The 25,231-nt window shown below is 43.7% G+C and overlaps 1 protein-coding gene across 1 annotated transcript; it reads left to right on the top strand.

The window, feature by feature from the left end:
- The first annotated feature begins 797 nt into the window (after positions 1-797).
- PSMD6 (proteasome 26S subunit, non-ATPase 6) lies at positions 798-16,800 on the top strand. The gene is made up of 8 exons (XM_047850279.1): positions 798-1,019; positions 1,744-1,949; positions 5,412-5,557; positions 5,796-6,015; positions 6,122-6,230; positions 11,542-11,710; positions 16,384-16,461; positions 16,588-16,800. The coding sequence occupies exons 1-8, from the start codon at positions 875-877 to the stop codon at positions 16,682-16,684; spliced, it is 1,170 nt and encodes a 389-aa protein (XP_047706235.1). The 5' UTR covers positions 798-874; the 3' UTR covers positions 16,685-16,800.
- The last annotated feature ends 8,431 nt before the right edge of the window (positions 16,801-25,231 follow it).

Below are 25,231 nucleotides of genomic sequence, written 5' to 3'. Positions count from 1 at the left end.
CCTCATGTCGGGATCGAACTCATGGACCGTGAGATCATTACCTGAGCCAAAAGCTTAACCCACGGAGCCACCCAGGCGCCTCATCTCAGTTTCTATAGTAGGAAAACAATAACCATGGCCGACCTAAAGGTACCTCTCATGGAGGGAAGAGTAAAAGTAAATTATGGCAAATTCACCAGATGGAATTTCATGTAACTAGTACCGAGTCTGAAGACCCGATAGCAACATGAACAAAAAGAGGCTGAAAATGCGGGCGTGTAATGGTTTAAATGATGCATAAACAAAATGTTAATGTCGTTGTATTAAGGCTGGAATTCGGGGTGCCATTTCCTTAGACTGGAGGAAAGAACGTGGGTTTTGCCGCTGTGGACAGAGGTTTTTCCCCTGGCATTGCTGAATAGCTGATACACGGCCTCGCTCTGGCAGAGTACGGATGCCACAAATTTTGGTATCTGTTTTTATTGTTGCTGTTATTGACGATGATGATGGTGGTGGTGGTGGTGATATTTTCAAAAACTTTGCCAGCTCCCGTCACTTAGGAACGGAATGAAAAGTACACTAGCTAAAAAGCGAGGGAGGGAGACTTTTGGAAAATCGAACTTGGGAGTTGGGCCTCTAGCATACAGGGACTCTAGGGGGCCTAGAGCGAGGGAAAGCCGTTTGGGACCACACGGGGGCGCCGGCGCTCATGCCGGGCGAGGTGTTCCGTAGCGCGTCCAGCAGAGGACGCCGCTGGCGGAGGCTGACCCGGGACCGGAAGCCGGGCCGGAGGCTGCCGGGCGCGCTCGCCGACTCCTCCCGCTTCCGCTGCCGCAGCCGCCGCGGATCAGCGCCGAGTTGCCGTCCGCCCTCAGCCGCTACCGCCGCCGCCGAGATGCCGCTGGAGAACCTCGAGGAGGAGGGTCTGCCCAAGAACCCCGACCTGCGCATCGCGCAGCTGCGTTTCCTGCTCAGCCTGCCCGAGCACCGCGGAGACGCGGCCGTGCGCGACGAGCTGATGGCGGCCGTCCGGGATAATAGTGAGGCCCGCGCGAGCGCCGAGTCAGCGGCCTAGGCCCGGGCTGGCCCCGCGTCCCGGAGCCCGCGGGCATTTTCCCCGCAGGGGCTCGGGGCGCCCCGTGACGGGCCCCCGGAGACCAGGCTCGCCTTCTCGGGCTCTCAGGACCTTCCCTCCCTTAGGGGTGCCCTCGGGGCCCTGGCGCCGTGCCGTCAGAGGGGTCTGCGTGTGTGGCGGCCCTTCCCCTCTGAAGGCGGCTTGGGCGGGAGTGCCGAGGTGCCGAGCTGCGTGCCCGGCACAGAAGGAGGGCTCGGGACCTGCCGTCCTTAGCGGCTAGGCCTGGGCGGGGGCGGTCCTGTAAGAGGGGCCAGCTGTCCGCACGGAGGGGAAGTCTGGGGTCGCGGAGTCGTGCGTCGCAGGCACTGGCCCTGGGCTCTGTATCCTTGAACAGGCCTGGCGGCGCGTGTGCACAAACTGGCCTCTTTCCGCTGCTTGAAGGCTTTTTTGGAACAGAAGCCGGCCGGAGGCAAACAGGATTGCCCTGTCCCCAGCCAGGACTGGCTTCGATGCCAACCTCCCAGCAGCAGGCGTTTACGTTTCGCCAGGCCCTTCGCCGGGCTCTGTCCCGTTCCTTCCCGGTGACGGGGAGGACAGCGGCTCGTGCGAGACGAAGAGGGGGGTGGGCACGGACCTGAGGGTACCAGGGGCGCCCGCTCGTAAGTCACGGCCCTCTCTTTGGCTCGCAGACATGGCTCCTTATTACGAAGCCCTGTGCAAATCCCTCGACTGGCAGATGGATACAGACCTGCTCAGTAAGATGAAGAAGGCGAATGAGGAAGAGTTGAAACGTTTGGACGAGGAGCTGGAAGATGCAGAGAAGAATCTGGGAGAGAGCGAAATCCGGGATGCCATGATGGCGAAGGCCGAGTACCTGTGCCGGATAGGTGACAAGGTGAGCCGAGGTGGTCCCCCCGCCCTCCCCCCCACCTTGTGTAGCCGCAGATAAGCACTTTTCTAGGGTAATAACGTCTCACTTAAAAAATTAACATCCTTCTTAAAATACAAAGGTAATGTGCTTACCTGGCCTCGTGAATGAGCACAAAAGTGAGTAAAGAGAAAGTTTTGTTGCTCCAGTCTGTCAGGAGTGCCATTAAACACGGAAGTGCAGGTGCAGACGTTTTTGTGTACCGCTTCGAAAACCATGGGATCATTCCCAGTAGTGCACCTTTCTTTCTCACCTTGCTTGGAAAGCATCGGCTCTTTTGGAGGAGTTAAAAAATTACTCTTTATGTAAGTAAGAGTCGCCTTGTAAGAAACTGAACATTACACTTAATGCTGAAGTTCTATTTGATTTTTCTTTGTTCCCTGCCTCCTGAAAGGTAACCTTTTTACTTCTTTTATTACAGGCATGTAAATGTCCCTGTAGAAACTGGGTAGGATAGTGTTTCAAAAAAAAAAAACAAAAAACTTTTTGGGGGCTTCTGGCTGGCTCCGTGGAGCATGTGACCCTTGGTCTCAGGGTCGTGAGTTTGAGCCCCCGTAGAGACTACTTAAAAAAATTGTTTTAAATAAGTGGGGCGTTAGGGCACCCATGTTGTCTTGTTTACTTTTTCATTCAGCATCACGTCGTGATCTTTCCACGTTAACGTACATAACTCTCGCTCATTCTGGGTAATTCCTAGCTAGTAGTCCACTGTAGGGCTGTTGCCTTGGCCCTTCTGCCAATAGTGGACGTGTATGTTCTTTTCAGCTGTTTGTGCTGGTTGCTTCAATGGGCTTCCTTGTGTGTATATGCTCATGTTCTCTCGAGAGGATTCTGGGAAATGACATCGCTGGGACAGGGAAGGATTTTTGTCTTCATATATATGGCCGGTTTTTCCACATATCAGGCAACCTGATTTCTTTCCCGTCAGTGCATGAGAGGAAATACCTACAGGTGTTAGACCTTTTGAATTTTTAATTTAGCAGCTGTGTTAATAGTGGGTAAGAGGATGGGCTTTGAATGTCATTAATTTTAAGTTGTGCCTCCTGAAGTATTCAGATGACAGATGTCGTGGCATCAGTATAAAAAAGTCATAGTGTGGATTCTTGGATCAGATGGGCCGGGTTAGAGTTCTGGTTTCAGTAATTATGATTTACTGGACCCTCCATTTCCTCATCTGTAAAATAGGGATAACGACAGTTTGTACTTAGTGAGGGTTAAAGATGGGGGCAGAGAGCTTAGCTTCGTAGCCGGCAAAGAGTGCTTAAATGTTAATGACCAGAGTTACTGTTATTTTAGGCTTAAAACAAGTTTTTTCTTCTTGTAAACGTGATATGTGGTCACTAAAAATTTGGAAAAATCAGAAGAGTTTAAAAATAGCTGATAGTTTGTGTGGTTTTCCCAGTTGTGTGATGTGCTTTGGTTTTAAAGAGGGTACGTTATTACGTGTGAGTGAGCAACTTAAAGCTGTTGATTCTGGATTTGAGGAGTTTCAACAAGAACACGGCTGAGTCAACATCAGGGGTTATCCCTTGGTGATGTGCTCCTATCATTTTCCATGCTTATTAAGTAACTTTTTGTTTTTTCCCTCCTGTTTACTCTGATTTTTATTTTTTATTTTATTTTATTTTATTTTTTTAAATTTTTTTTTCAACGTTTATTTATTTTTGGGACAGAGACAGAGCATGAACGGGGGAGGGGCATAGAGAGAGGGAGACACAGAATCGGAAACAGGCTCCAGGCTCTGAGCCATCAGCCCAGAGCCCGACGCGGGGCTCGAACTCGCGGACCGCGAGATCGTGACCTGGCTGAAGTCGGAGGCTTAACCAACTGCGCCACCCAGGCGCCCCTGTTTACTCTGATTTTTAAAAAATGTGTTTTTGCTTATTTTTGGGGGGGCGGGGGGGAGCGTGAGCAGGGGAGGGGCAAAGAGAGAGGGAGAGAGAGAGAATCCTAAGCAGGCTTTGCACTGCCAGCATAGAGCCCGACTCGGGCCTTGAACTCAGGAACCTTGAGGTCATGACCTGAGCCGAAATGATGAGTCGGTCACTTCACTGAGCCACCTAGGCGCCCCTACTCTCATTTTTAATATGTTACTTACTCTTACTTAATGGATTTTTATTATTCACTGTGTTACCATTGACTACAGTCCTTATTCTTCATGGTGCTCATTTTGTTACAGATGGGTTAGTGGAAACTCCTTCAAGAAGGTTTTTTTTTGTTTGACCTCTCATTGGTCATCCTTATTTTCTCACATGAGAGGATGTTACAGGCTCACCTGTTATTTTTACTCTCCAAACCTGGAATCATCTGTTTCTCAGGGTGGGAAGGGAGTTGTACTTAGAAACCAAGATCTGAGTGCTGGCTGTGCCCATTATTGTCTTGCTAGCCCTTATTATTAATTTAAGAGGTGTAATTTATAATTACATAAAACAAGGCCAGACACATACTAAGAAGTACCAAGTATAGGGGTGTCTGGGTGGCTCAGTGGGTTAAGCCCCTGTCTTCGGTTGAGGTCATGATCTCAGGGTTCATGAGTTTGAGCCCCACATCGGACTCTGCTGTCAGCGCAGAGCCTGATTGGGATCCCTCCCCGTCTTGTGCACATGCTCATGCTCTCTCTCTCTCAAAAATAAACACTAAAAAAAAAAAGTACCAAGTATAGACAAATGATTGTATTTATGTTGGTATTTTTAAAGCAGTAGAAACATCTTAGGGGCACCTGCATGGATCAGTCAGTTAAGTCTCTGGCCCTAGATTTCAGTTCAGGTCATGATCGCACGGTGAGTGAATTTGAGCCTTGCGTTGGGTTTCCAGCGGGCAGTGGAGCCTGCTTGGGATATTCATTCATTCATTCTCTGTCTCCCCCTCTCCCCCCTCTCCCCCCCCTCCCCCTCTCTCCCCTTCTTCCTCCACTCCCCCATCCTTCCCCAGCTCATGCTCTCTTTCTCTCAAAGTACATAAACTTAAAAAAAAAATCTCATCCCACAGTGCTTTAACACAAAATTGTATAAACATTCCTTTGTATTTTCATAGTCAGTGATTTAGGGAAAGTTTCTATTAACCTTTTAAGTAGTGTGATCATTTACAATAAAGTAGTATAGTATAATTAAGGGGAAAAGTACTGAAAATGTGGAGCAAAGAATATTGAAATAATTGTGACTAAATTGTGACTATTTTTCTTACATTATTTTTTAGAATGTTGAGTATATGTTTAGGCATATTTGATGTATTTTTTATACAAGTGGATAGAAAAGTACAATGAACCTGCATGTAGTTATCACCCACTTTCGACAATTATCAGTTTATGCCTAAGTTATTTTATCCCTGCTCCTACCTGTTCCTTCTACCCATTGTTAAGAAAGTTCCAGACAGCTGATAGTTTTTGAAACTTTCAACTTTTCTCACCTGTTGCCTTGCTTTTCTTGACAGGAGGGTGCTCTGACAGCCTTTCGCAAGACATATGACAAAACCGTGGCCTTGGGTCACCGACTGGATATTGTGTTTTATCTTCTTAGGATTGGCTTATTTTATATGGATAATGATCTCATCACACGAAACACAGAGAAGGCCAAAAGGTACTCTTTAATGCTGGGGATATATTGTCTCTCAATTATGCTATAAATAAGAAACCGATGTAAGAAATTTGCCTCTTTTATTTACAACTAATAAATTGGTCAAATAATTCAAGTACTTATTTAGTAAAATATTTTCTTTTGATTCAAGTTGTTGTTTTCTCTTTGAAAATAACACAAAATTGATAAAAAGTGGCCTTGTCTATTTCCAGATTGTGACCTTACTATTTTTTATTTATAGCTTAATAGAGGAAGGAGGAGATTGGGACAGGAGAAACCGCCTAAAAGTATATCAAGGTCTTTACTGTGTGGCTATTCGTGATTTCAAACAGGCAGCTGAACTCTTCCTTGACACAGTTTCAACATTTACATCCTATGAACTTATGGATTATAAAACCTTTGTGACTTACACTGTCTATGTCAGCATGATTGCCTTAGAAAGACCTGATCTCCGGGAAAAGGTAACAACTACATCTTTAATACTCCTATTTAAAAACTACTCCCTGCTTTTCTAACTTAAGTACTCACGAAAGCACACATTTGTGTTTGTTTCTTTTTAATTTGTAGGTGATTAAAGGAGCAGAGATCCTGGAGGTGTTGCACAGCCTTCCGGCAGTTCGGCAGTATCTGTTTTCCCTCTATGAATGTCGTTACTCGGTTTTCTTCCAGTCATTAGGTAAGGATAGAGTTCAGTTGCTCATGTCCGTTGTCTGTCTTCGTCTTAATCCTGATTCGGTGTGCAGATAACTAAGGTGACTTTTTATATATGTGAAAAACACTGCGCAGGTAGCTGCTGGTCTTCGATCGGTGTGGCTAATGTTTTGCCCCTTTTGTTTAGGGAGTGGGGTTAGCAGACTATGACTTGTTTTTGTATAGCCCAGTAGGCAAGATTGATGTTCACACCGTTAAAGGTTTGTTTGAAAAAAGTTTTTTTTAAGTTCATTTATCTTGAGAGAGTGCGCATGTGCAAGCGGGAGGGGGAGAGAGAATACCATGCAGCCTCGGTGTCAGTCCAGCACAGAGCCTGATGCGGGTCTCCATCTCTGTGAGATTATGACCTGAGCCAAAATCGAATCACGTGCTTAATCAACTGAGCCGCCCAGACACCCGTTTAAAATTTTTTTTAAAGAACTAAAAAAATAACAAAATGTTTTTTTTTTTAAAAAAACTGAGAAGAATATGTGACAGAGGGCTTTGTGCCTGTCAGTGGCTTCAAAATGTTTAGTGTCTGGCCCTCTGATGAAGAAGTTCGGTAGACTCCCTGATTTAGAGTCTTAAGGGAGTAGAAGTCAGAAGTGAGCACATAGTCAGTTACAAGTATTGAGTTTTATGGGGAAAGATGTGAGGGAATCCTTCATTTCCTGTTGGGTTAATGTTAATTGAGCCTTCAATTCAGCAGTGAGTCATTCTTTATGCAGTATGTAAATCTTTGGCTGATTTGCAAATCATTTTCAAGGGCTGTGAGTTGAGAAAATAATTTTGTGAAAGTGCTTGTGGTATCCCTCCAAAAGTAGTTAAATGATCCTACCCAAATCTGCTTGATTTTCCTGTCGTCCCCATTCCTTTGTGGTCATTTGGTTTTCTGTTGTTGAGCACAAATACTAAGATGATAAAAAAATTGCCTTGCATCAAGTCAACCCAAAGGTCCTTCCTAAATGATCTTCCTGAAACTTGAAGAACGTGGCATTGATACATTTTCTTGCTTATGCAGCAAATTCCAGAAAGTATTTGCTTCAATAGATAGCCTTCACGAGAATTGTTAAGGGTGGGGATGGGACTCTAATGCTTGTTCGATTTTTGAAGTGGGTTTTGGCCTGATGTTTGTGGAGTGCTTTCTCTATGCATTAAAAGTTAGGCTGCTTTTTGGGGCGCCTGGGTGGCGCAGTCGGTTAAGCGTCCGACTTCAGCCAGGTCACGATCTCACGGTCCGTGAGTTCGAGCCCCGTGTCAGGCTCTGGGCTGATGGCTCAGAGCCTGGAGCCTGTTTCCAATTCTGTGTCTCCCTCTCTCTCTGCCCCTCCCCCGTTCATGCTCTGTCTCTCTCTGTCCCAAAAATAAATAAACGTTGAAAAAAAAAAAATTAAAAAAAAAAAAGTTAGGCTGCTTTTTGAAAATTGATGTTACTTACCTTATGTGACGTGGGAACAGGGTCGTTACCATGTGTTTCCTGCTTGGCTTCATCTTCTCATGCATACTCAGGTGTGTTTGCACACAGGATTGTATTGCAGAATTATCGTTCTTCCTTTTTCATGCTTGTGGGTCTCCTGGTCATTACTGCGCTCAAATGTGGGGCCTTTCCCCTCTTCAGAATGAATCCCTCCCCTGCATTCCTGAGGAGCTCTTATTTCATGCCCCTTCCTCTTTTTTTACTGAGAAATAAATTACATACCACAAAGTTCACCCGTTTCAAGTGTAAAATTTGGTGGCTTTATTGACAAAGTTGTGCAGTCGTCATGAATTCCTAAATATCTTCACCCTGAAAGGAAATCTGGAAGCATTGAGCTGTCACTTCCCATTCCTCCCCCAGCTACCACTAATCTTTCTGTCTCCATAGATTTGCATAGTCTTACTCTGACATTTCCTATAAATGGCGTCACATATATGTGGCACTTTGTGCCTGGTTTCTGTTGCCCATTTCATCGGTCATCTTGTTGTGACATCTACCAGTGCTGCATTTAGTTTTATGGCTGAATGATACTCCATTGTATGGATATACTACACTTTTAAAACCCCTTCATCAGTTGATGGACATTGGGTTGTCTCTCCTTTTTGGCTGTGATGGGCATTTGTGTGTGTTTCGTGCAGACCTTTGTTTTCATTTCTCTCGTGTGTATATGTACTTAGTGAAACTCCTGGATCATGTGGTAATTCTTTGATTAATATTTCAGGAACTGCTAAGCTGTTTTCCAAAGCAGCTGTATTATTTCAAGTCTCCACCAGCAGCGTGTGCGAGTTTGTTTCCTCACGTCCAGTACTTGTTACTGTGTCTTTGTGATTATAGACATCTTAGTGGGTGTGAAGTGCTATCTGGTGGTTTTGACATTTCTCTGACTCTGATCTGTCTGATGTTGAACCTCTTGTGTGCTTATTGGTCATATGCCCCATTTTTACAAGAGCACATTACTTTGTGGTTCTTTCTTAGTTTGTCTCTTCCAACTAGAATTGTTGGGAGTCTTTTTTTTTTTTTTAATCTTTGTAATGAACTTGACTACCAGTACATTGCCTGTATATTAGTAAGTGCTCTGTACAAATGTCTGTTGTGTTAATTAAATCAATAACTTAAGAGAAAAGTGAGGAAAAATACTACCGTTGTATAGGAAATTGATGGCTTTGGAAACTGGTTAAAGTATTAACCTCCTCCTACGCTCCCCATCCCTAATCAGTCTTTTATTTAAACATTGTGGATAACAGTTTTTATCTCTACCAAATTAATATGTTGCCCAGATACTTTAGATGCAGAAGAATGGTTAAATTTTCTTTGATGACAAAGTCATTATTTGTACCATTTCTTCTCTAGTATAGTGAGACATGTAGGGTTTATTGGGTTTTATGAGCCTTTTTTGCTTCTCCAGATGGTCATAGTGTGTGTGCTTTAAAATATTTCGTTTGAAAAAGGAAACTGCATCTTTTTCTAGGTAATATGATTGTTTTTAAAATTAAAAATAGAGAAAATCCTATTCCCACATCCATACCTGTGTTCACTCATCAAATTCTTCCAGAGAGAACCATTTTATAGATCTTTCCAAATCTTTTATTCATTCAAACATACTTGAAGAAATGGAAAACAACATAACAAAAAACCCAAGGTTGTACATACGCGTGGAGAAATTTCAAACAATGTTATTTAAAGAAGAAAATGGGTCTCCCTAACTGATGCTTGCCAGGGTCCTTTCTCTAGAGGTGTTTGCTGCTCTCAAGTTTCAAATGTGTCCTTCAGGGACATTTGTGTCCAGAGATACAAGCATGTAACACCATCGTTAAACATACGTGGGTGTGTTTTACATGCTGTTTTCTAAGTCGCTTTTTTTTCTCTTCTCAGTATAACGTGAATATCTTTTCATGTCTCTATAAAAATAGTTGGTCATTGAGTCAGTATTTGTAAGCAGCTGTCACGTATCAGACACTGCATATGTGGTGGCAAATCAGACACGTGGAGCTCCTTGGACATTCTGGTTACCCTCCTAAAAGACCTTCTGTTTCAGCGTGTTGGATGTGCCATAATCCATCCTCTACTGATGAAAAATTACGCTGTTTACAGTTTTCTCCTATTGTGAACAACTTTGTTTTGAACATTCTCTTATAATTCATTTTTTCTATTTCCACTTATTTCCTTAGGAAGAAACCCAAGAAAGTGAATTTTACAAAGTATAAACACAATACATCTTGATCACTGTTGCCCTCCAGAAATACTGCCCATTTATATTTACACTTTTTTATTGAAGTATAACTGAAATGCAATGTCAATTTCAGGTGGACAACACGGTGATTTGATGTTTATATACATTGTGAAATGATTACCATATAAATCTTACCATCTGTCACCATACAAAGTTAATACATTATTGACTATATTCTGTGTCCCCATGGATTTATTTTATGTATAAACCATTTCTACTCTCAACTTAAATCATTTTAAGAGAGCCTGGCCCCTTGCCCCCGTACTGCTAACCAGTCTGAGAGGAGGAAAATAATTATGTTGATATTTTATTCATTTCTTGTTTCCAGGGATAGTTTATATTTAACTCTTCAGTCTTCTTTTAAATGGCACATAAATGACAGAAGATGTTTTATGTTCGGCTTATGGATATGACCCATCCTGACGAACAGTTAGCTTCCCTGGCTCTTCCCTGGGTTTTCTTGCTGTATTTTCCAGTTTTATGGAGATAGGACATGTTGTATAAGTTTAAGCTATACAACATAATGACTTGATATTTATGCATTTATTTTCTTCATGTGAATAAGCATTATCTTGTTATAGGGCCATTGATTTCCATATTGCTAAACCACGCATTGCTTCACTCATCCTTCTCTCCTTTGATGTTGACCAGCCTTTGCATCATGCCCGCATCTTTGTTCTCTTGAACGATAACACACCTTTGTTTTCCCCAGACCTACCACCTTATCCTTTGTCAGACCTCTTAGTGACTGCCTCAGACTTGGTCATTGCTCTTGTCCCCGTCTTCATTCTGTCAAGTACATCTGGATGGCAGTGATTTCCAAATTCATGTCTCCAGCCTCAAACTTTCCAGTGAGCGCCAGACCCATGCCTGAATGTCTCCTTGATATCTTCACTTGGATGTCTAAGAGGGGAATCCACATGAACACTGTGAATCTCCCTTTCCCTGCCTCCAAAAAACCTCCCAAACCAAGAAACAAAACAAAACAGTTCTCCTTCTCCAGGGATTTGCATCTTGTTAAAGCCAGAAACATAAGTACATTTTTTTATTTTTTTGGTCTTGCTTACCTTCCTTCTCCCCATATCTGTCTCTGTGTTGCTGTGTTTTGAATCTGTCCTCCTTTCTATTCTGGGCCGAACTGGGCTCTTCCTGCCTTGGGACTTCTGCATTATTTGCATTGCTCTGTGCCTCCTGCTGTTTGGCCACTTCCTCAGAGGGGTTCCCTGTCCACCCCAAACCACAGGAAGGCCTCCTAGTCACTGTTAGGTCGCTCTTCTGTTTTCTACACAGAATTTATTACTCTCTAAGAATGTCTTGTATATTCATTTCTCTTTCTTCTTTGAAAACTTAGTTTCTGTGGTAGCAGGGTCTTGGCTTTTTGGTTTACTGCGTGTCCTTACTCTTCAGAGCAGTGATGCAGTAACTATGTAGTAAAATAATTTGTGTGGATTGCTCGTTAATATCCCATATATATATTTTAACCACTTTTAGTGACTTCTAAGAGCTCCTTAGAATGAAAGCTATTAATTCTTATGTTATAAACATGGTCTCTGATTTCTCTCTTACAACTTGTCATCTTATTTGTTGCAGCTGTTGTGGAACAGGAAATGAAAAAGGACTGGCTTTTTGCTCCTCATTATCGATACTATGTAAGAGAAATGAGAATTCATGCATACAGCCAGCTGCTGGAATCCTATAGGTCATTAACTCTTGGCTATATGGCAGAAGCCTTTGGTGTTGGTGTGGAATTCATTGATCAGTAAGTTTAACAATTATGTTAATATAGATCCCTTGAAGTTATGTGTCAACTTGTACATTTTCTCAATGGACACTGCTTCCCTCAATTGTAAAAAAAAAAAGTGAGTTTTTCTCTAAATATTATCAAAACAGTCATCTGTTATTTCTGCCTTCATGATATGCCCCTTTTAGTAACAGATGGGGATATCAAGTTGTGGAGAGGTTACGTGATTTTGCGAAAGGTTGTTAGGACCAGTTATTACTACAACAGTATTGTGTTCCTTCTCTGTGGACTACGTTGCTGCTATAGTAATGACTCTGATGCCTTTCTTAGACCTCACATTAAGATCCTACTTTCTCTGCTAATGCCTCAGGTTTTTTGGCTACTGCTGCTATTCCGGTCACATTAGTTGTTAAAAATGGGACTTTTAGCCCTTGAATCAGTGATTCATCAGATACTTGCTAAGCCTTTATGCTATGGTTGGCACTGTTCCAGGTCCTTGTCGTTATGGACTTTAATACTCTTTATATGGGGAGAGTTAGCTGGTAGGCAAATCAATACATAAGGTAAATTGAGATAGAAATGAATCTGTGGACATAATGGAACAGAAAGATGTGTTTGGCTGCAGTGTATTGGTAGTGTTGGCGGGGGGGTGGGGTGGGGTGGGGGAGCTGTGGGAGAGTCAGGCAGATACGTATTTGTGCAGGGCCTGGTAGGCCATGGTATGGAGCTTCGGTTTTAATCTAGGCCCTGTGGAAAGCCCCTGGAGGATGTTACGCATGAGAGTGATAGGTTTTCATGCTGTGTCTTAGACTGCAAGGGGACAGGGAGGCTAGTTGAGCTGGCCGTTCAGTACAGTAGCTCATGGAGGAAATAGGTGGTGGCCTGGACAAGGGTGTGGGAGGAGTACACATTCAGAATATGTGCTGTCCTTAGAGTATCTGGATCAGTGCTTCCCAAATACAGGTCTTATAAATGTTGGTGATAGTTTTCAGTGGCCCACAATGAACAAGATGGTAAAGTTAAATCATGCTATATTTCATTTAAAAAAGAACATTCTCATTTTAGGGGTTTGATTTTTCTGGTTTATTATGAAAAATTTCACATCTGTAGGAAGTGCTAAGGGGTTACAGTGTTGATTGTATCGTTAACATTTTGTTGTATCTGGTTTACTCTGTATCTGTATATCCTAGGTTTCAAACATTTCAAAGTAAATTTTAGCCACCCGTACATTCCATCCCTACTTGCTTCAGCATGCATATTTGCTTACAGGCTTGTTTGGAGGTAATGTTTACATCTGGGTGAGAGACACAGATCTTCAGTATGACCTGAGCTCCTCTATTGAGCTGTCACTATCAGAAATCCCCTTATACTCTTCCTTTGAAAGAAAAAAGGCAGTGATTGTTTTGTTTGCATTTTAAAAATTATTGTTACCAAAATAGAAGGCTGGTATGCCTAGGTTGGTTTTAGTTCTGAATTGAACTAGTCTGTGAAATTCCAATCTGGTAACTACTGCCCAGCAGAGTTGGTTCCTGGAATGGGGGGGTGTCCATTAAGAATGTGATTGTTCAGGACTCACTGAAGGGGTGGCTTACTGTGGTGAGTAGTGCATGCAAAACCAGGGCTGGCCTGGCTGCTTCTGGCTTTCTCACTGAATAGCTATGTGGCCTTGGTCTGATTCTGCCCCTTCCTCAGTTTCTTAACTGTGCCACGGAGGTGATCCAGCCTTCGCTACTTGGGGGCTATTTGAGGCTCAAAATGACATTGTGGATAAGGTGCAGAAAAGCAGCAGGAATGTGCCATTAGACATACTGCAGTGTTCAACTTATTACGGTGACCTGAGTTCTGGATGGTGTACTTCAGATGGTATGTGACTTTTTTCCTTCATGCTTGCAGGCCGGCTCTAAAGGCAAAAGTTATATGTACACACAGAGCTCTAGGTGTTACCTAGAAATAAATTTCTGACACCCAGTTCACATCTGGGTTTTTCCTAGATCTTTCTTTTTTTTTTTAAATGTTTATTTTTGAGAGAGAGAGGGAGGGAGAGACAGAGTACAAGCAGGGGAGGGGCAGAGAGAGGGAGACACAGAATCTGAAGCAGGCTTCAGGCTCTGAGGTGTCAGCACAGAGCTAGCTGGAGGCGGGGCTTGAACCCGCGAGCCGCGAGATGATGACCTGAGCCGAAGTTGGAGGTTTGACGGACTGAGCCACCCAGGCACCCCTTCCTGGATCCTTTTTATTCCTCCCTTTAAGAAGGGTCTGAATTAGTAATTTTGAACATAATTCTCCATCACTCTTCCACTTCCTTAGATATTGTTGGAGAATGGGAAGGGGCCATTACTTGAGTAAACACTACTCTGTTGACAGGTTTAAGGTTACCCGCGATCTGCATTACACCATTGTGTGTTGGTAGGTCTTCTGCTTGAAACCTGGGATGCAAATCTGGTTTTTAGGTTATTTGTTCAGTAAGTACCCCGTTCATCCTTACTGCGTACCTTCTGTGTGTGTGGCGCCATGCTGCAGGCTTGGGGAAATACTCCCTGCTGGCAGGACGAGCAAACGTGGGATGTGTTCGGTTGGCACAGAGGAGAGGACAGGTGGTTTGGATCTAAAGCAGGGAAATGGGACCTGCATGCAAACTTGGGGACATACTAGTTTTGTTGTTGTAAACAGCAGGGAAGCTGCGCCCAGATTATTCTTGGGGTGTAGAGTTCAGAGTGAGCATACCTGGGAGTCAGTATGTGTGATTCAAGTGCCTGAGAAACGGACACAGATGGCTCCTTGTGCGCCTTTAGACTTGAGGTCATTGCATTTTTAAGATTTCCCTAAGAAGGTAAGGAATAGGGGGCTTTCTCGGTGGAAGCAGTAGCACAAAAAACGTAGGAGGGTGTGGTGTGGCGTTATGTTCAGAAACAGACAAGCAGGGTTCTGAATGCCAGACTGAGGAGTCTGCCCCACCAGTCCAGGCACAGGTGAGGCTCTGAAATCTGGGGGTGCTGGGAGTGACAAGCACCTTGGGCATCCACGGTCAGGCTCTGGGGTTGAGCAGTCTGTCCTAACCTCAGCAGAGGGCATTCTGGAGTTTGTCTGTAGAGCTCGTGTGTAAGTCAGAGCTGCTTTCAGAGGTTCCTGGATAGATTTGGGTGCAACCATTAAGGCTGCCAGTGGTTACATTCGGTGTAATTTTCTGTGTGAACCTCAGCGCCGGAGTAGTAGTTGTAAATGGGTTAGCAGCTGTCTCTGGAAATGGAACTATTTCAGTCTTTGCAAAACGAACACAAGTGAGTTTAGAAAACCCAAAAAAGTTGAAAAAGACCAGTGGTTGGATCAGATAGATTTTTGAGGGAGAGTAAGTGTGCCACCTGTGTATCTGTCTGTACCTATCTCCCAATAGCATAGCTTTTTCAGCTTTCAAGCTCTTTGAAGCTCATAACCAGATTTTCCAAAATTATACATTTCCTTATTAAAAATGCTAATTCTTTCTACCAAGATTCAATAATAACGTTTAGTTCCTTTGCATCTTATATCACTCACTCTTCTGTAAGTGGGAGACATCCCTCAGCATTGCATTATACTTTCTTCTCCCCAGTATGATGGCATTACAGCTTTGATTTGCATTTTTAATGAGTAAAATGGATCTCCCTTGTGTATATAACTTTGCCCACATTTTAATGAGCCATTTGATCTGTGGGTTGTTTTTTTGGTTGTTTTTTTTTTTTTTTTTTTTTTGTAATTTACACTGCCAACATCTTCTGTCCATGTTGTCATTTAGTTTGTGACTTGGTTTTGGTGATGGTATCCTATGTAGAAATTCTCTTTACATAACCAGGTTTATCAGGGGGTCTTTAAATATAGTTTCTGGGATTTGTCACAGTTAGTTGCCTTAATACCATTCTCAGCACTTTTGTCAGAGATTTGTTAAGATTCAGTCTCTTTTTTGTTGTTCATATGCTAGGATCAGGATGTTTTAGCATCTGGGAAAGTAATCTGTCATATAATTTGTATTTAAATTGACCTATTCTATTACAAGTAGATTATTTTAAAGAAGTCATCTTTCCATTTATTCTCTTGGGTAGCATTGCAAAGTCTCCAGCTTTTGTACATCTGTAAGCATTTACTTTTCCCTCTGTGCTGGTACACGATCTCTGACCGTGCTTCATTGCTAATGCTAGTCCCATTTGACCATGTTCTAGATAGGTTCAGTTTGAGGTTTGGGGTTATGACTGTACAGGTATTCCGAAAGACCTTTTTCACAACAGACTACTATCATCTGTTCATTCCTGATCCTAATTTAGCCTGGCATCTTCTTAGGTCTTAAAAATAATTTGCCAGCTTTTTTTTTCACCTCCATGCTCAGAAGGGATTTTGAAAATCCAGAGCATGATCTGCTCTTGTTGTATCACGTGCCCCTGCCCCCATTTGTTTCTCTCCCTCCAGGCTTTTCTTTGGAGCTTTAAAGATGTGCTTACGAATAATTTCATTCACTCAATAGGAAATTTCATACTCCTCTTAGCAGAGGAGCCTGCAGTATGCCAAGATCTTCTCGGCTACTGCGTATTCAATAGCTCAGCCTGGAAGCAAACTAAATGTCCCCTTGAGAGAGAGTGGAAACATGTATTTAGGGCAGTTTATGTTTTTTAAGAATTCTGTATGAGGCTAACACTAATGCCTTTTCCCCCCCCTCTTGATTATAGGGAACTCTCCAGATTTATTGCTGCAGGGAGACTACACTGCAAAATAGATAAAGTAAATGAAATAGTGGAAACCAACAGGTACTGTTAAGTTTGTGTACCACTGTGTATCAGAATAAGGGGCATTCTTTTAAAAGCAGGCCGACTACGGTTATGGAGTACTGTGACTGGTAAATAATGCCATCTTTTTCTTAAATTTATTTATAGACCTGATAGCAAGAACTGGCAGTACCAAGAAACTATCAAGAAAGGAGATCTGCTACTAAACAGAGTTCAGAAACTTTCCAGAGTAATTAATATGTAAAACCATGTAAACCAAGGATTTCCTTTAGAGATAACTATTTGGAATTTTTATAGCTTACTTTACTATGTGCCCAGTTCAACTGTATAAAATAAACACTGCATTGTTGTTTCTTTCGATTTGCTTTTTTCTTATTAATACCTACTTTTAAAGAACGGAGGCTGGTGATATTAAAATAATGCCACTTTGATAATCAGAGACGATAGAGCCGGAGTTCAAATCTGAGGTTTATACAAAAGTCTCCTGAATAAGAGTACATACTTGGGATGCCTCGGTGGCTCGGTTGGTTAACCAACCGACTCTTGGTTTCGGCTCAGGTCATGATCTTGCGGTTTTGTGAAGTCGAGCCCCAGCATTGGGCTCTGCACGGGCTGCTTGGGAGTCTATCAAAATAAATAAGAATACGTGCCATATAGTAGTCCATAACTAAACACCACGTGTCCCATGCAGTACACCAGACAGTAGATAAATGAAATGCATCTCAAGCTTTCCCTCACACATGAATAACCACAGAAGACATGGTAGTCTCCTCCAAAGGAGTAACTTCCTAACCCTCGAGTCCAGAACATACCACTCTCATCGAACACTGATCAGAAAAACCCAACAACCTATGTCGATATTGGCATTGGGATCTGTTTTTCCCCCAATAAACCACCACAGTAAGGAAAACAAAGATGTTCTATTTTTTTTTTTCTTAATTAAAATATAAACTCTGTGAGTCAGATGGGGAGAAGTGCTAGGAAAAACGAAATCTAAAACCCAATGAAAACGAAATCTAAAACCAGATAAACGAGACAGTGAATTAGGGCGTGAAGAGCTCTTCTAGGGGGTGTCACAGAAGGCCTCTAAGGTGACATTTAAAGAGGAAGAACCTGCAAATATCTAGGAGGAGAAAGATGAAAAGTCACTGGAGGTTTTAAGCAGCGAATGACCCGATTTGACTTAACCTTTCAAGTGTCACGGTCCATAGCAGGAGCTGAATTTGCTGAAAGATGAGAATGTGGGGAGAGAGTGAGTCCGGGTTGATCTGAAGCTTTTTTAAATTCTGAGTTTGACAACAGCCATCTGAGTTGAAGTAGCATTTTACTATAAACGGGGAGAGAAGCATGTGGTGTTTTGTGATCAGAATGATTCAGTGACAGAGGAGAAAACATCTCAATCGATGGTAACTGACACAATTCAACATTCATTCATGATAAACGTGTAAGCAAACTACAGATAATAAAGGGGGCCGGTGACGTGACCAGAGCTGTGCTCCGACAGAAGTCTACTTCCTGCGGGCACTGTATGGTGGGTGGCAGGCTAGTAAATTGCTGGACTCGCCTCATGCGTTTGAGAATATCCACTTAACGGATTCCCAAAAACGCTTACTTACAAAACCTTAACGATCACTATAATTTCTTGAAGAAAACGTGAATAGAAGTACTGTACTCTTAACCCAGGATCCTGAAAATCCGGGCAATTTGTGAAAGCCAACATCTTGTAGTCCACTGAGAACTTACTGTGTTCCTTGTGTCCATTTAAAGAGTAGAATTCTGTTCATAGCAAACTGACTCATTGCAGTGCATGCTAAAGGAAAAAAAAAAAAGGATTGAAATGTCAGTTTCTTAAAATAGCCCTTTTCCTCCGCTCCCACCTCTAAGATCGCCATGCCTGACGTGATCACAGAGCGGTTCTGGCTTTTCATTCAAGGCTTGGACTTACCCCTGGTCTAGAGAGAGAGTTCCCAAAACACTTTTCTTTTTCCCCACTTGCTTTCAATGTACTTGATTTTATTTTTTTTCACTGTTTTAGCCCAACTGCATAAAATGAGGTGAGGATGACTTAGACGCTAAGCTAAAAGAAACAAGCCATCTAGTTCAGGATAGGGAGAGTCACAACTCTAGTAGCTGATAACTGTCTAGTAGAATAACTTACCTTACAGATGAAGGAAACAATACAGTTTTGAGGTGAAGAGTCCATTTTTTCCTTTTTCTAAAAGGTAATATATGCTCATTGCAAAAAAAATTCAAGATACCAAGGTGGGGAGGGGGGCACCTTCCTGGGTGGCTCGGTTGTGTCCACCGACTCTTGATTTCAGCTCAGGTCATGATCTTGCAGTTGGTGGGTTCCAACCCCGACCTGGGCTCTGAGCTGATAGCACAAAGTCTGCTTGGAATCCTCGCTCCCTCTCTGCTTCTCCCCCACTCATGCACACGTGCTCTCTCTCAAAATAAACTTTAGAAAAAAAAAAAAAAAGGAGATAATAAAGCGGATTGCCTTGTCATTCCACACCCTAGAGAGGCAGCTCCGGTCACCATTTTGATGCTCTCCATTTCTAATCCCCTGTACGTGTAGTTTTTAATAGAAAATTGGACCCTTTGTTACATAATGTTCACGAGTTATTCTATGTAATTACAAATCCCAGTGGACTACTATGATACCTCAAAGTAATCTGGAGGTGAAAATAAAGTTGGCATCCAACCCGTCTCTTTCTAAGAGGCCATATGCTGTGGGAGAAACAGGACTGACACTAAAGCTAGAAATCGGCAATTCTGGTCCCAGCTGCCCTCACACTGGCCACTTGATGTTGGGAGAAATAACCTCCTTCATCTCTCTCAGCCTATTCCCCCTCATTTGTAAAGTGCAGGAGAAATCAGGCTTATGTGGCTCATCTACGTGAAAATACCTCTACAGCACTAAACACAACAGCAATTTACTAAAATGCATTTCTCAGTACAGTAATCTGAGTGTTTAGTAGAAAGTTATCATGTAAGATAAATAAATTGAGGTACCTCAGCCAACTTTTGTAGGATAAACAATTGTGGAGATTTTTGTATTTGATCTCACCAAACTGATGTTTTTTTAACGTTTATTCACTTTTGAGAAAGACAGTGTGAGCAGGGGAGGGGCAGAGAGAAAGAAGGAGACACAGAACCCAAAGCAGGCTCCAGGCTCTGAGCTGTCAGCACAGCTCAGCCCCGAAGTGGGGCTCGAACTCTTGAACCGTGAGATCATGACCCGAGCTGAAGTCAGACGCTGAACAGAGACTGAGCCACCCAGGCGCCCCGAAACTTATGTTTTTAACACACTTCCGTCTGTTACCAAATAGGACTGTGGATTGCTAGTGTCTGCTTTATGGACAGAGTATTTTCAATCTGATAAAAGGCTTGCCGAGGAAATTTTAGGTCCAAGTTCATGTTTCCCACAGGTGGGGATCAAAAAGTTCAAAAACACCAAAGCCAATCAGGATGGCAAAAGATGCCTCCTGATGATACAAACTTGCATACTGGTCACCTACAAACTGCGATGCTACCGCTGTCCCCCCCCACCCCCCCAAAGTTTTCAAGAAAAAATAATAATTTATGGTCACCATCTAAAAATTGAAAACATAATTCAGAAATCACCTATCTAGCTTCTCTGGAAGAATGGACACATTAGGCTAACTCCAGTCTCATATTGCCAGTCAAGCTAAATGGTTATTAGCACATACTCTCCATCATGGCCTGGTTCACTTGGCCTTCCCTGTTGCCTTCTACTGCTTGCCGGCCCTGGTGGCATGTGAGTTTGTTTTTCCTGCATTACCCTCCCCCCACCATATTGTACACACTTTATGATTGAATGCATTTAGTCTTTAATAACCTGACCAAGCATTAACGGATCAGGTTAATGATCATTAGCAAACCAACTGTATAATTTTCAATTAATCCTTGGTGCTGTTTTTAACCTAGCTCTTAAATTTTTTAATGTTTGAGAGAGAGAGAGAGAGAGACAGAGCGTGAGTGGGGGAGAGACAGAGATAGGGAGACACAGAATCCGAAGCGGGCTCCAGGCTGAGCTGCCAGCACTGAGCTCAACGTGGGGCTCGAACTCACGAACCATGAGATCATGACCTGAGCCGAAGTCGGACGCTTAACCGACTGAGCCACAACTGAGCGACCCAGGTGACACCAACTTATCTTTTAAAGAGGATTAATGGCTGATGCTTGAAATATTAGCTTCCTCCATGATGGGGGTCAGGGGGAGAGGGGGATAAGGTAATCTCTCACCTTCCTCATGCAGTACAAACTACAAGTTGTAGGAGACCCACCACCTCCACAATGGCCATGGGGGAATGAAGTTAAATCCCTATTTGGAAAACATGAAAAGCTTAGATAACCACTAGGTTCCAAAGGCACAGACAGAACACGGGTTTGCATTACTGTGTTTCTGAAGACCTACAAAGGATACCAAGAATTGTAGAAGTTTGGTCCAGCTCACTGTAACCTGGAAGTACACGGTCAAGGGGGAGGATTACCTCCTGTCACTCAGAAAGCTCTGCCATAAACCTCCCAGTACACACTGCATGTGAAAAGTTAAGGGCAGGCAATGGGCCACTCCGTGATCAGTCTCGGTCCAGCAGTTCTAAATCCTGAGACCGCCTCAGGGAAGTGACCACGTCGTCAGGACTGCCACTATGTGGCATCCTGGCAACTTTGCCAACCCCCTTAAGAGTTCGCCAGAGGCCCGCTTTTCCAGGGTCTCCGCAATTAGTGTAACATCGAGGCTGATAAAACTCTTCGTTTGGTTTCTGAGGACTCTGCTTTTCTTGAAGTCCTCTGTTAAGGGCTGTTCCCTCATATATACTGCAGAACTTGGGGCCAACACGCAGTCCACTGTTTGCTAGACCATTGCTCTCTCCTGGCCCTAGGATTTCCACCCTCATTCAAAATGGCTTCTCTATGAAGCTGTTCACCACCTACAATGCCACCGACTCACTTGTGCTCACTGCCTTTAGACCTCCAAGCTCTCCATCCTATTTACGCCTGACCGAGCAGCTGGCTCGGTCTTCCTCTCAACCCTGACGACTTTGAAACTGGCAATCTATGCAGTAAGAGCCTCGCCTCACGGTTCCTTAGGCTGAACTCCAGGGCTCTCTCCCCTGCCACTTCTGTCCCCTGCCGTAGTCTCTCTCTCCCATGACGCAGGAATCACAAGCACCTCTGAACAGCTCTGTTGTTAAAACTGAAACCTGCTATTCGACTCTGACCCCACCATCTGACCCCTCTGTTCCCTGACCTGTCCTTAAAGTGCTGTGCCACCCTCCTAACTCTTTAATCCGGATCCGCTTTGGTTAGCCCCTCTTCCGTTAACGGCCACACTAAATTAAATGTGGACTTGGCTTTGTGACTTTGAACAAATCACTTAAGGTGACTTAAGTTAAGGAGACTTAACTTGTCTCATCACAGACAAGTTACTTGGAAGGGGGATCAGGAGACTTTACCAGGAGGGTGATTACAAATACGGTTCCGGTTCTATCCCTTGAATACCCAATCAAGCCCATCATCATGGACTGAGCCAGACCCTCACTCACAGGCCTTAATTCCTTGCTCCCTGCTTGAGCGCCCTGCTCAAGTTCTACCTTTTCCACTCAACCAATACCTGTTGTTCCAATTATCCTGGAGAAAGAGGGAGGAGGAAATGCAAACCTTACCTGAGTGGGTTGATGACTGGGTTCTTAATGACAACGGGGTTAATGACAACGGGGTGTCATCTGTCTGTTTAAACTTCTAACGAAACCATTTCCACCTCATCCTCTGCCTTCCCTGAGCTGCTAACTTCACTCTTTACCGATCTGTCTTCACCAAAATACACTCTTTCTCCCAAGTTTCATTGAGGGCTTTCTTCTATCCTTGGGCTGTGGAGGACAGCCTTCAGGTTTGTGAAGTCCTGGAAGTGGAACATAAAATGCGGTGCGTCTGTGCCTCTGGCAGAGAGAATCCATAACTCCTTTCATGCGATTCTTGTAATCTGTGAAAGAAATAAAAAGATTAAGAACCCACGATCTGATAGGCCTGAATTCACAGCCTGGCGACGTCACCAGGAGTTGTGGAACCGTAGGCAAGACACTTAACTTCGTAGATGTTTCACATCCATATGAACAGGATCAAAATTCCTACTCTAGAGAGGCTTTGTGAGTGATACTGTTTGCAACATGCTTCGATGGGCATTTCAGGCATTCAACTAGATGGGCATTATTTTAATATAATAATGAGCCAAATCTATTAGCTGCCTGTTTTTCCTAGGTAAACTCATATACTCCCGTGACCTCATTTACCATCTGAGAAAAAATCACAGCCTTCTAAGGTGAAAGACAAGTTTAAAGAACTCCCATTAGCAACGGAAGCAAGAGTTTCTTTCTTGAAGGAAAGGATTGACAGAGTAGCAAGTGGGGTAAGGTGGGGAAGACTGTAGGTTTGGCTGAAGGGAGAATTCTTTGATTAGGATGAGGAGGGGGGCCCAAAGAAGACATCCAGATGGCCAAGAGGCACATGAAAAGAGACTCAACGTTGCTCCTCATCAGGGAAATACAAGTCAAGACCACACTCAGATATCACCGCACGCCACTCAGAGTGGCCAAAATGAACAAATCAGGAGACTATAGATGCTGGCGAGGATGTGGAGAAACGGGAACCCTCTTGCACTGTTGGTGGGAATGCAAACTGGTGCAGCCGCTCTGGAAAACGGGGTGGAGATTCCTCAAAACATTAAAAATAGATCTACCCTATGACCCAGCAATAGCACTGCTAGGAATTTATCCAAGGGACACAGAAGTGCTGACACACAGGGGCACATGTACCCCAATGTTTATAACAGCACTTTCAACAACAGTCAAATTATGGAAAGAGCCTCAATGTCCACCAATGGATGAATGGAGAAAGGAATTGTGGTTTATATACCCCATGGAATACTACTTGGCAATGAGAAGGAATGAAATATGGCCTTTTGTAGCAACGTGGATGGAACTGGAGAGTGTTATGCTAAGTGAAATAAGTCATACAGAGAAGGACAGATGCCGTATGTTTTCACTCTTATGTGAATCCTGAGAAACTTAACAGAAGACCATGGGGGAGGGGAAGGGGGAAAACAAAATAACAGAGAGGGAGGGAGCCAAACCATAAGAGACTCTTAAATACTGAGAACAATCTGAGGGTTGATGGGGTCAGGGAGAGGGAAAAGTGGGTGATGGGCATTGAGGAGGGCACCTGTTGGGATGACCACTGGGTGTTGTATGGAAACCAACTTGGCAATAAATTTTATATATGTATATATATAGGCAGAGGCAGAGAGGAGGAGACAAGGCAGAGACGTGTAAAGGAGGTGGTGTCAGGCAAAAGAGAGGGAAGGGCAAGAAAAAGGGATTTCCAGCAAAGATCGAAATGGCTTTGACTTTTGGCACTTGCACCACACCGGCTCTAGGCCCCGACAATCTCGGGGCGCTGACAGCTACATTTGGTTAAACGGTATGTCCCTGAGAATGAAGGCCCCATGACATTTAAGGTCCTTGACAATGTGGTACCAACTTCTGCAACCCTTCAGCCCCTCCTTTCCAGAAGCTTCACCTAGAATGGATCTCTCTTCCACATTTCTTCCCGCCTATGCTTGCCCAGTTTGCTCCCTCTGCCGAGAATGACCTTACCCTGCCTTCCTGCCCACCCCCCCCTTCCTTGCATTGGGAGCATCTCCTGCTATTCACGGCCAGGTTACCTGCAAGGGAAGGGAAATAAAAAAGCGTTAAGAAATTGAGTGAACCGGGACACCTGGGTGGCTCAGTTGGTTAAGTGTCCGACTCTTGATTTCAGCTCAGGTCATAATCTTGTGGTTCACGAATTCGAGCCCTGCGTCGGGTTCTGCACTGACTGCGCAGAGCCTCCTTGAGATTCTCCCCACCCCCCCCCCACCCCCCGAAGTGAATAAACTTAAAAAAAAAAAAAAATTGAGTGAACCTCCTCCCAGAAGGTTGAAGAAGGACGCCCAAGGCAAAAGGAGCTTCTTAGGGATGATTTAGGAGTTGGTTGATCTAAGGAGGGAATGGGAAGTCCATGGTGTGGTGGGGGGTTGAAACTACCCTCACTCCAATTAGTATCTGGACATTTTCTTCAACACACAAATCAGTCGCTTCCTTTGTTATCTTAGGCAACAAAAATAATTTTTAATTTTTTAGAATGATTTGTAAATTGTCAAACTTGTCCAATTTCTTTTTTTTTTTAATTTTTTTTTTTCAACGTTTATTTATTTTTGGGACAGAGAGAGACAGAGCATGAACGGGGGAGGGGCAGAGAGAGAGGGAGACACAGAATCGGAAACAGGCTCCAGGCTCTGAGCCATCAGCCCAGAGCCCGACGCGGGGCTCGAACTCACGGACCGCGAGATCATGACCTGGCTGAAGTCGGACGCTTAACCGACTGCGCCACCCAGGCGCCCCAAACTTGTCCAATTTCTAGAGACAAAAAGTTTATGTTGTGCGCTGAATAATACCGAAATGCACCTGCACTGCCGGTGAAGGAAGAAGTACGTAAAAGCAAGGAAGAGATCGGACTAGCCATGGATACAAAACTTACCTCGGGATACAAACGGAAAACCGACCACACGCCATCGCATTTACACAAAAGCAAGCACAAAGACAACGTGTTTCCCAATCTATCGACTTCCCTTTGTTGACAAACCTGCAGGGCAAGAATGCAGTAGTGTTCACAGTTTACCCAGTCATCAGTTGCTCCGAAGCAAAGCTTTGTGCCCAAGAATGAAACA

The sequence above is a fragment of the Prionailurus viverrinus genome, chromosome A2, assembly GCF_022837055.1.
Source record: "Prionailurus viverrinus isolate Anna chromosome A2, UM_Priviv_1.0, whole genome shotgun sequence".
Taxonomy (NCBI): domain Eukaryota; kingdom Metazoa; phylum Chordata; class Mammalia; order Carnivora; family Felidae; genus Prionailurus; species Prionailurus viverrinus.
Note: the sequence above shows the minus strand (reverse complement) of the source record. Positions and strands in the feature narration are given on the sequence as shown.

Coding starts and splice junctions, on each gene's coding strand:
- PSMD6 (XM_047850279.1), top strand. CDS start 875: ATGCCGCTGGAGAACCTCGAGGAGGAGGGTCTGCCCAAGAACCCCGAC. Junction 1,020..1,743: donor GGCGGCCGTCCGGGATAATA/GTGAGGCCCGCG, acceptor TTTGGCTCGCAG/ACATGGCTCCTTATTACGAA. Junction 16,462..16,587: donor GAAATAGTGGAAACCAACAG/GTACTGTTAAGT, acceptor ATTTATTTATAG/ACCTGATAGCAAGAACTGGC.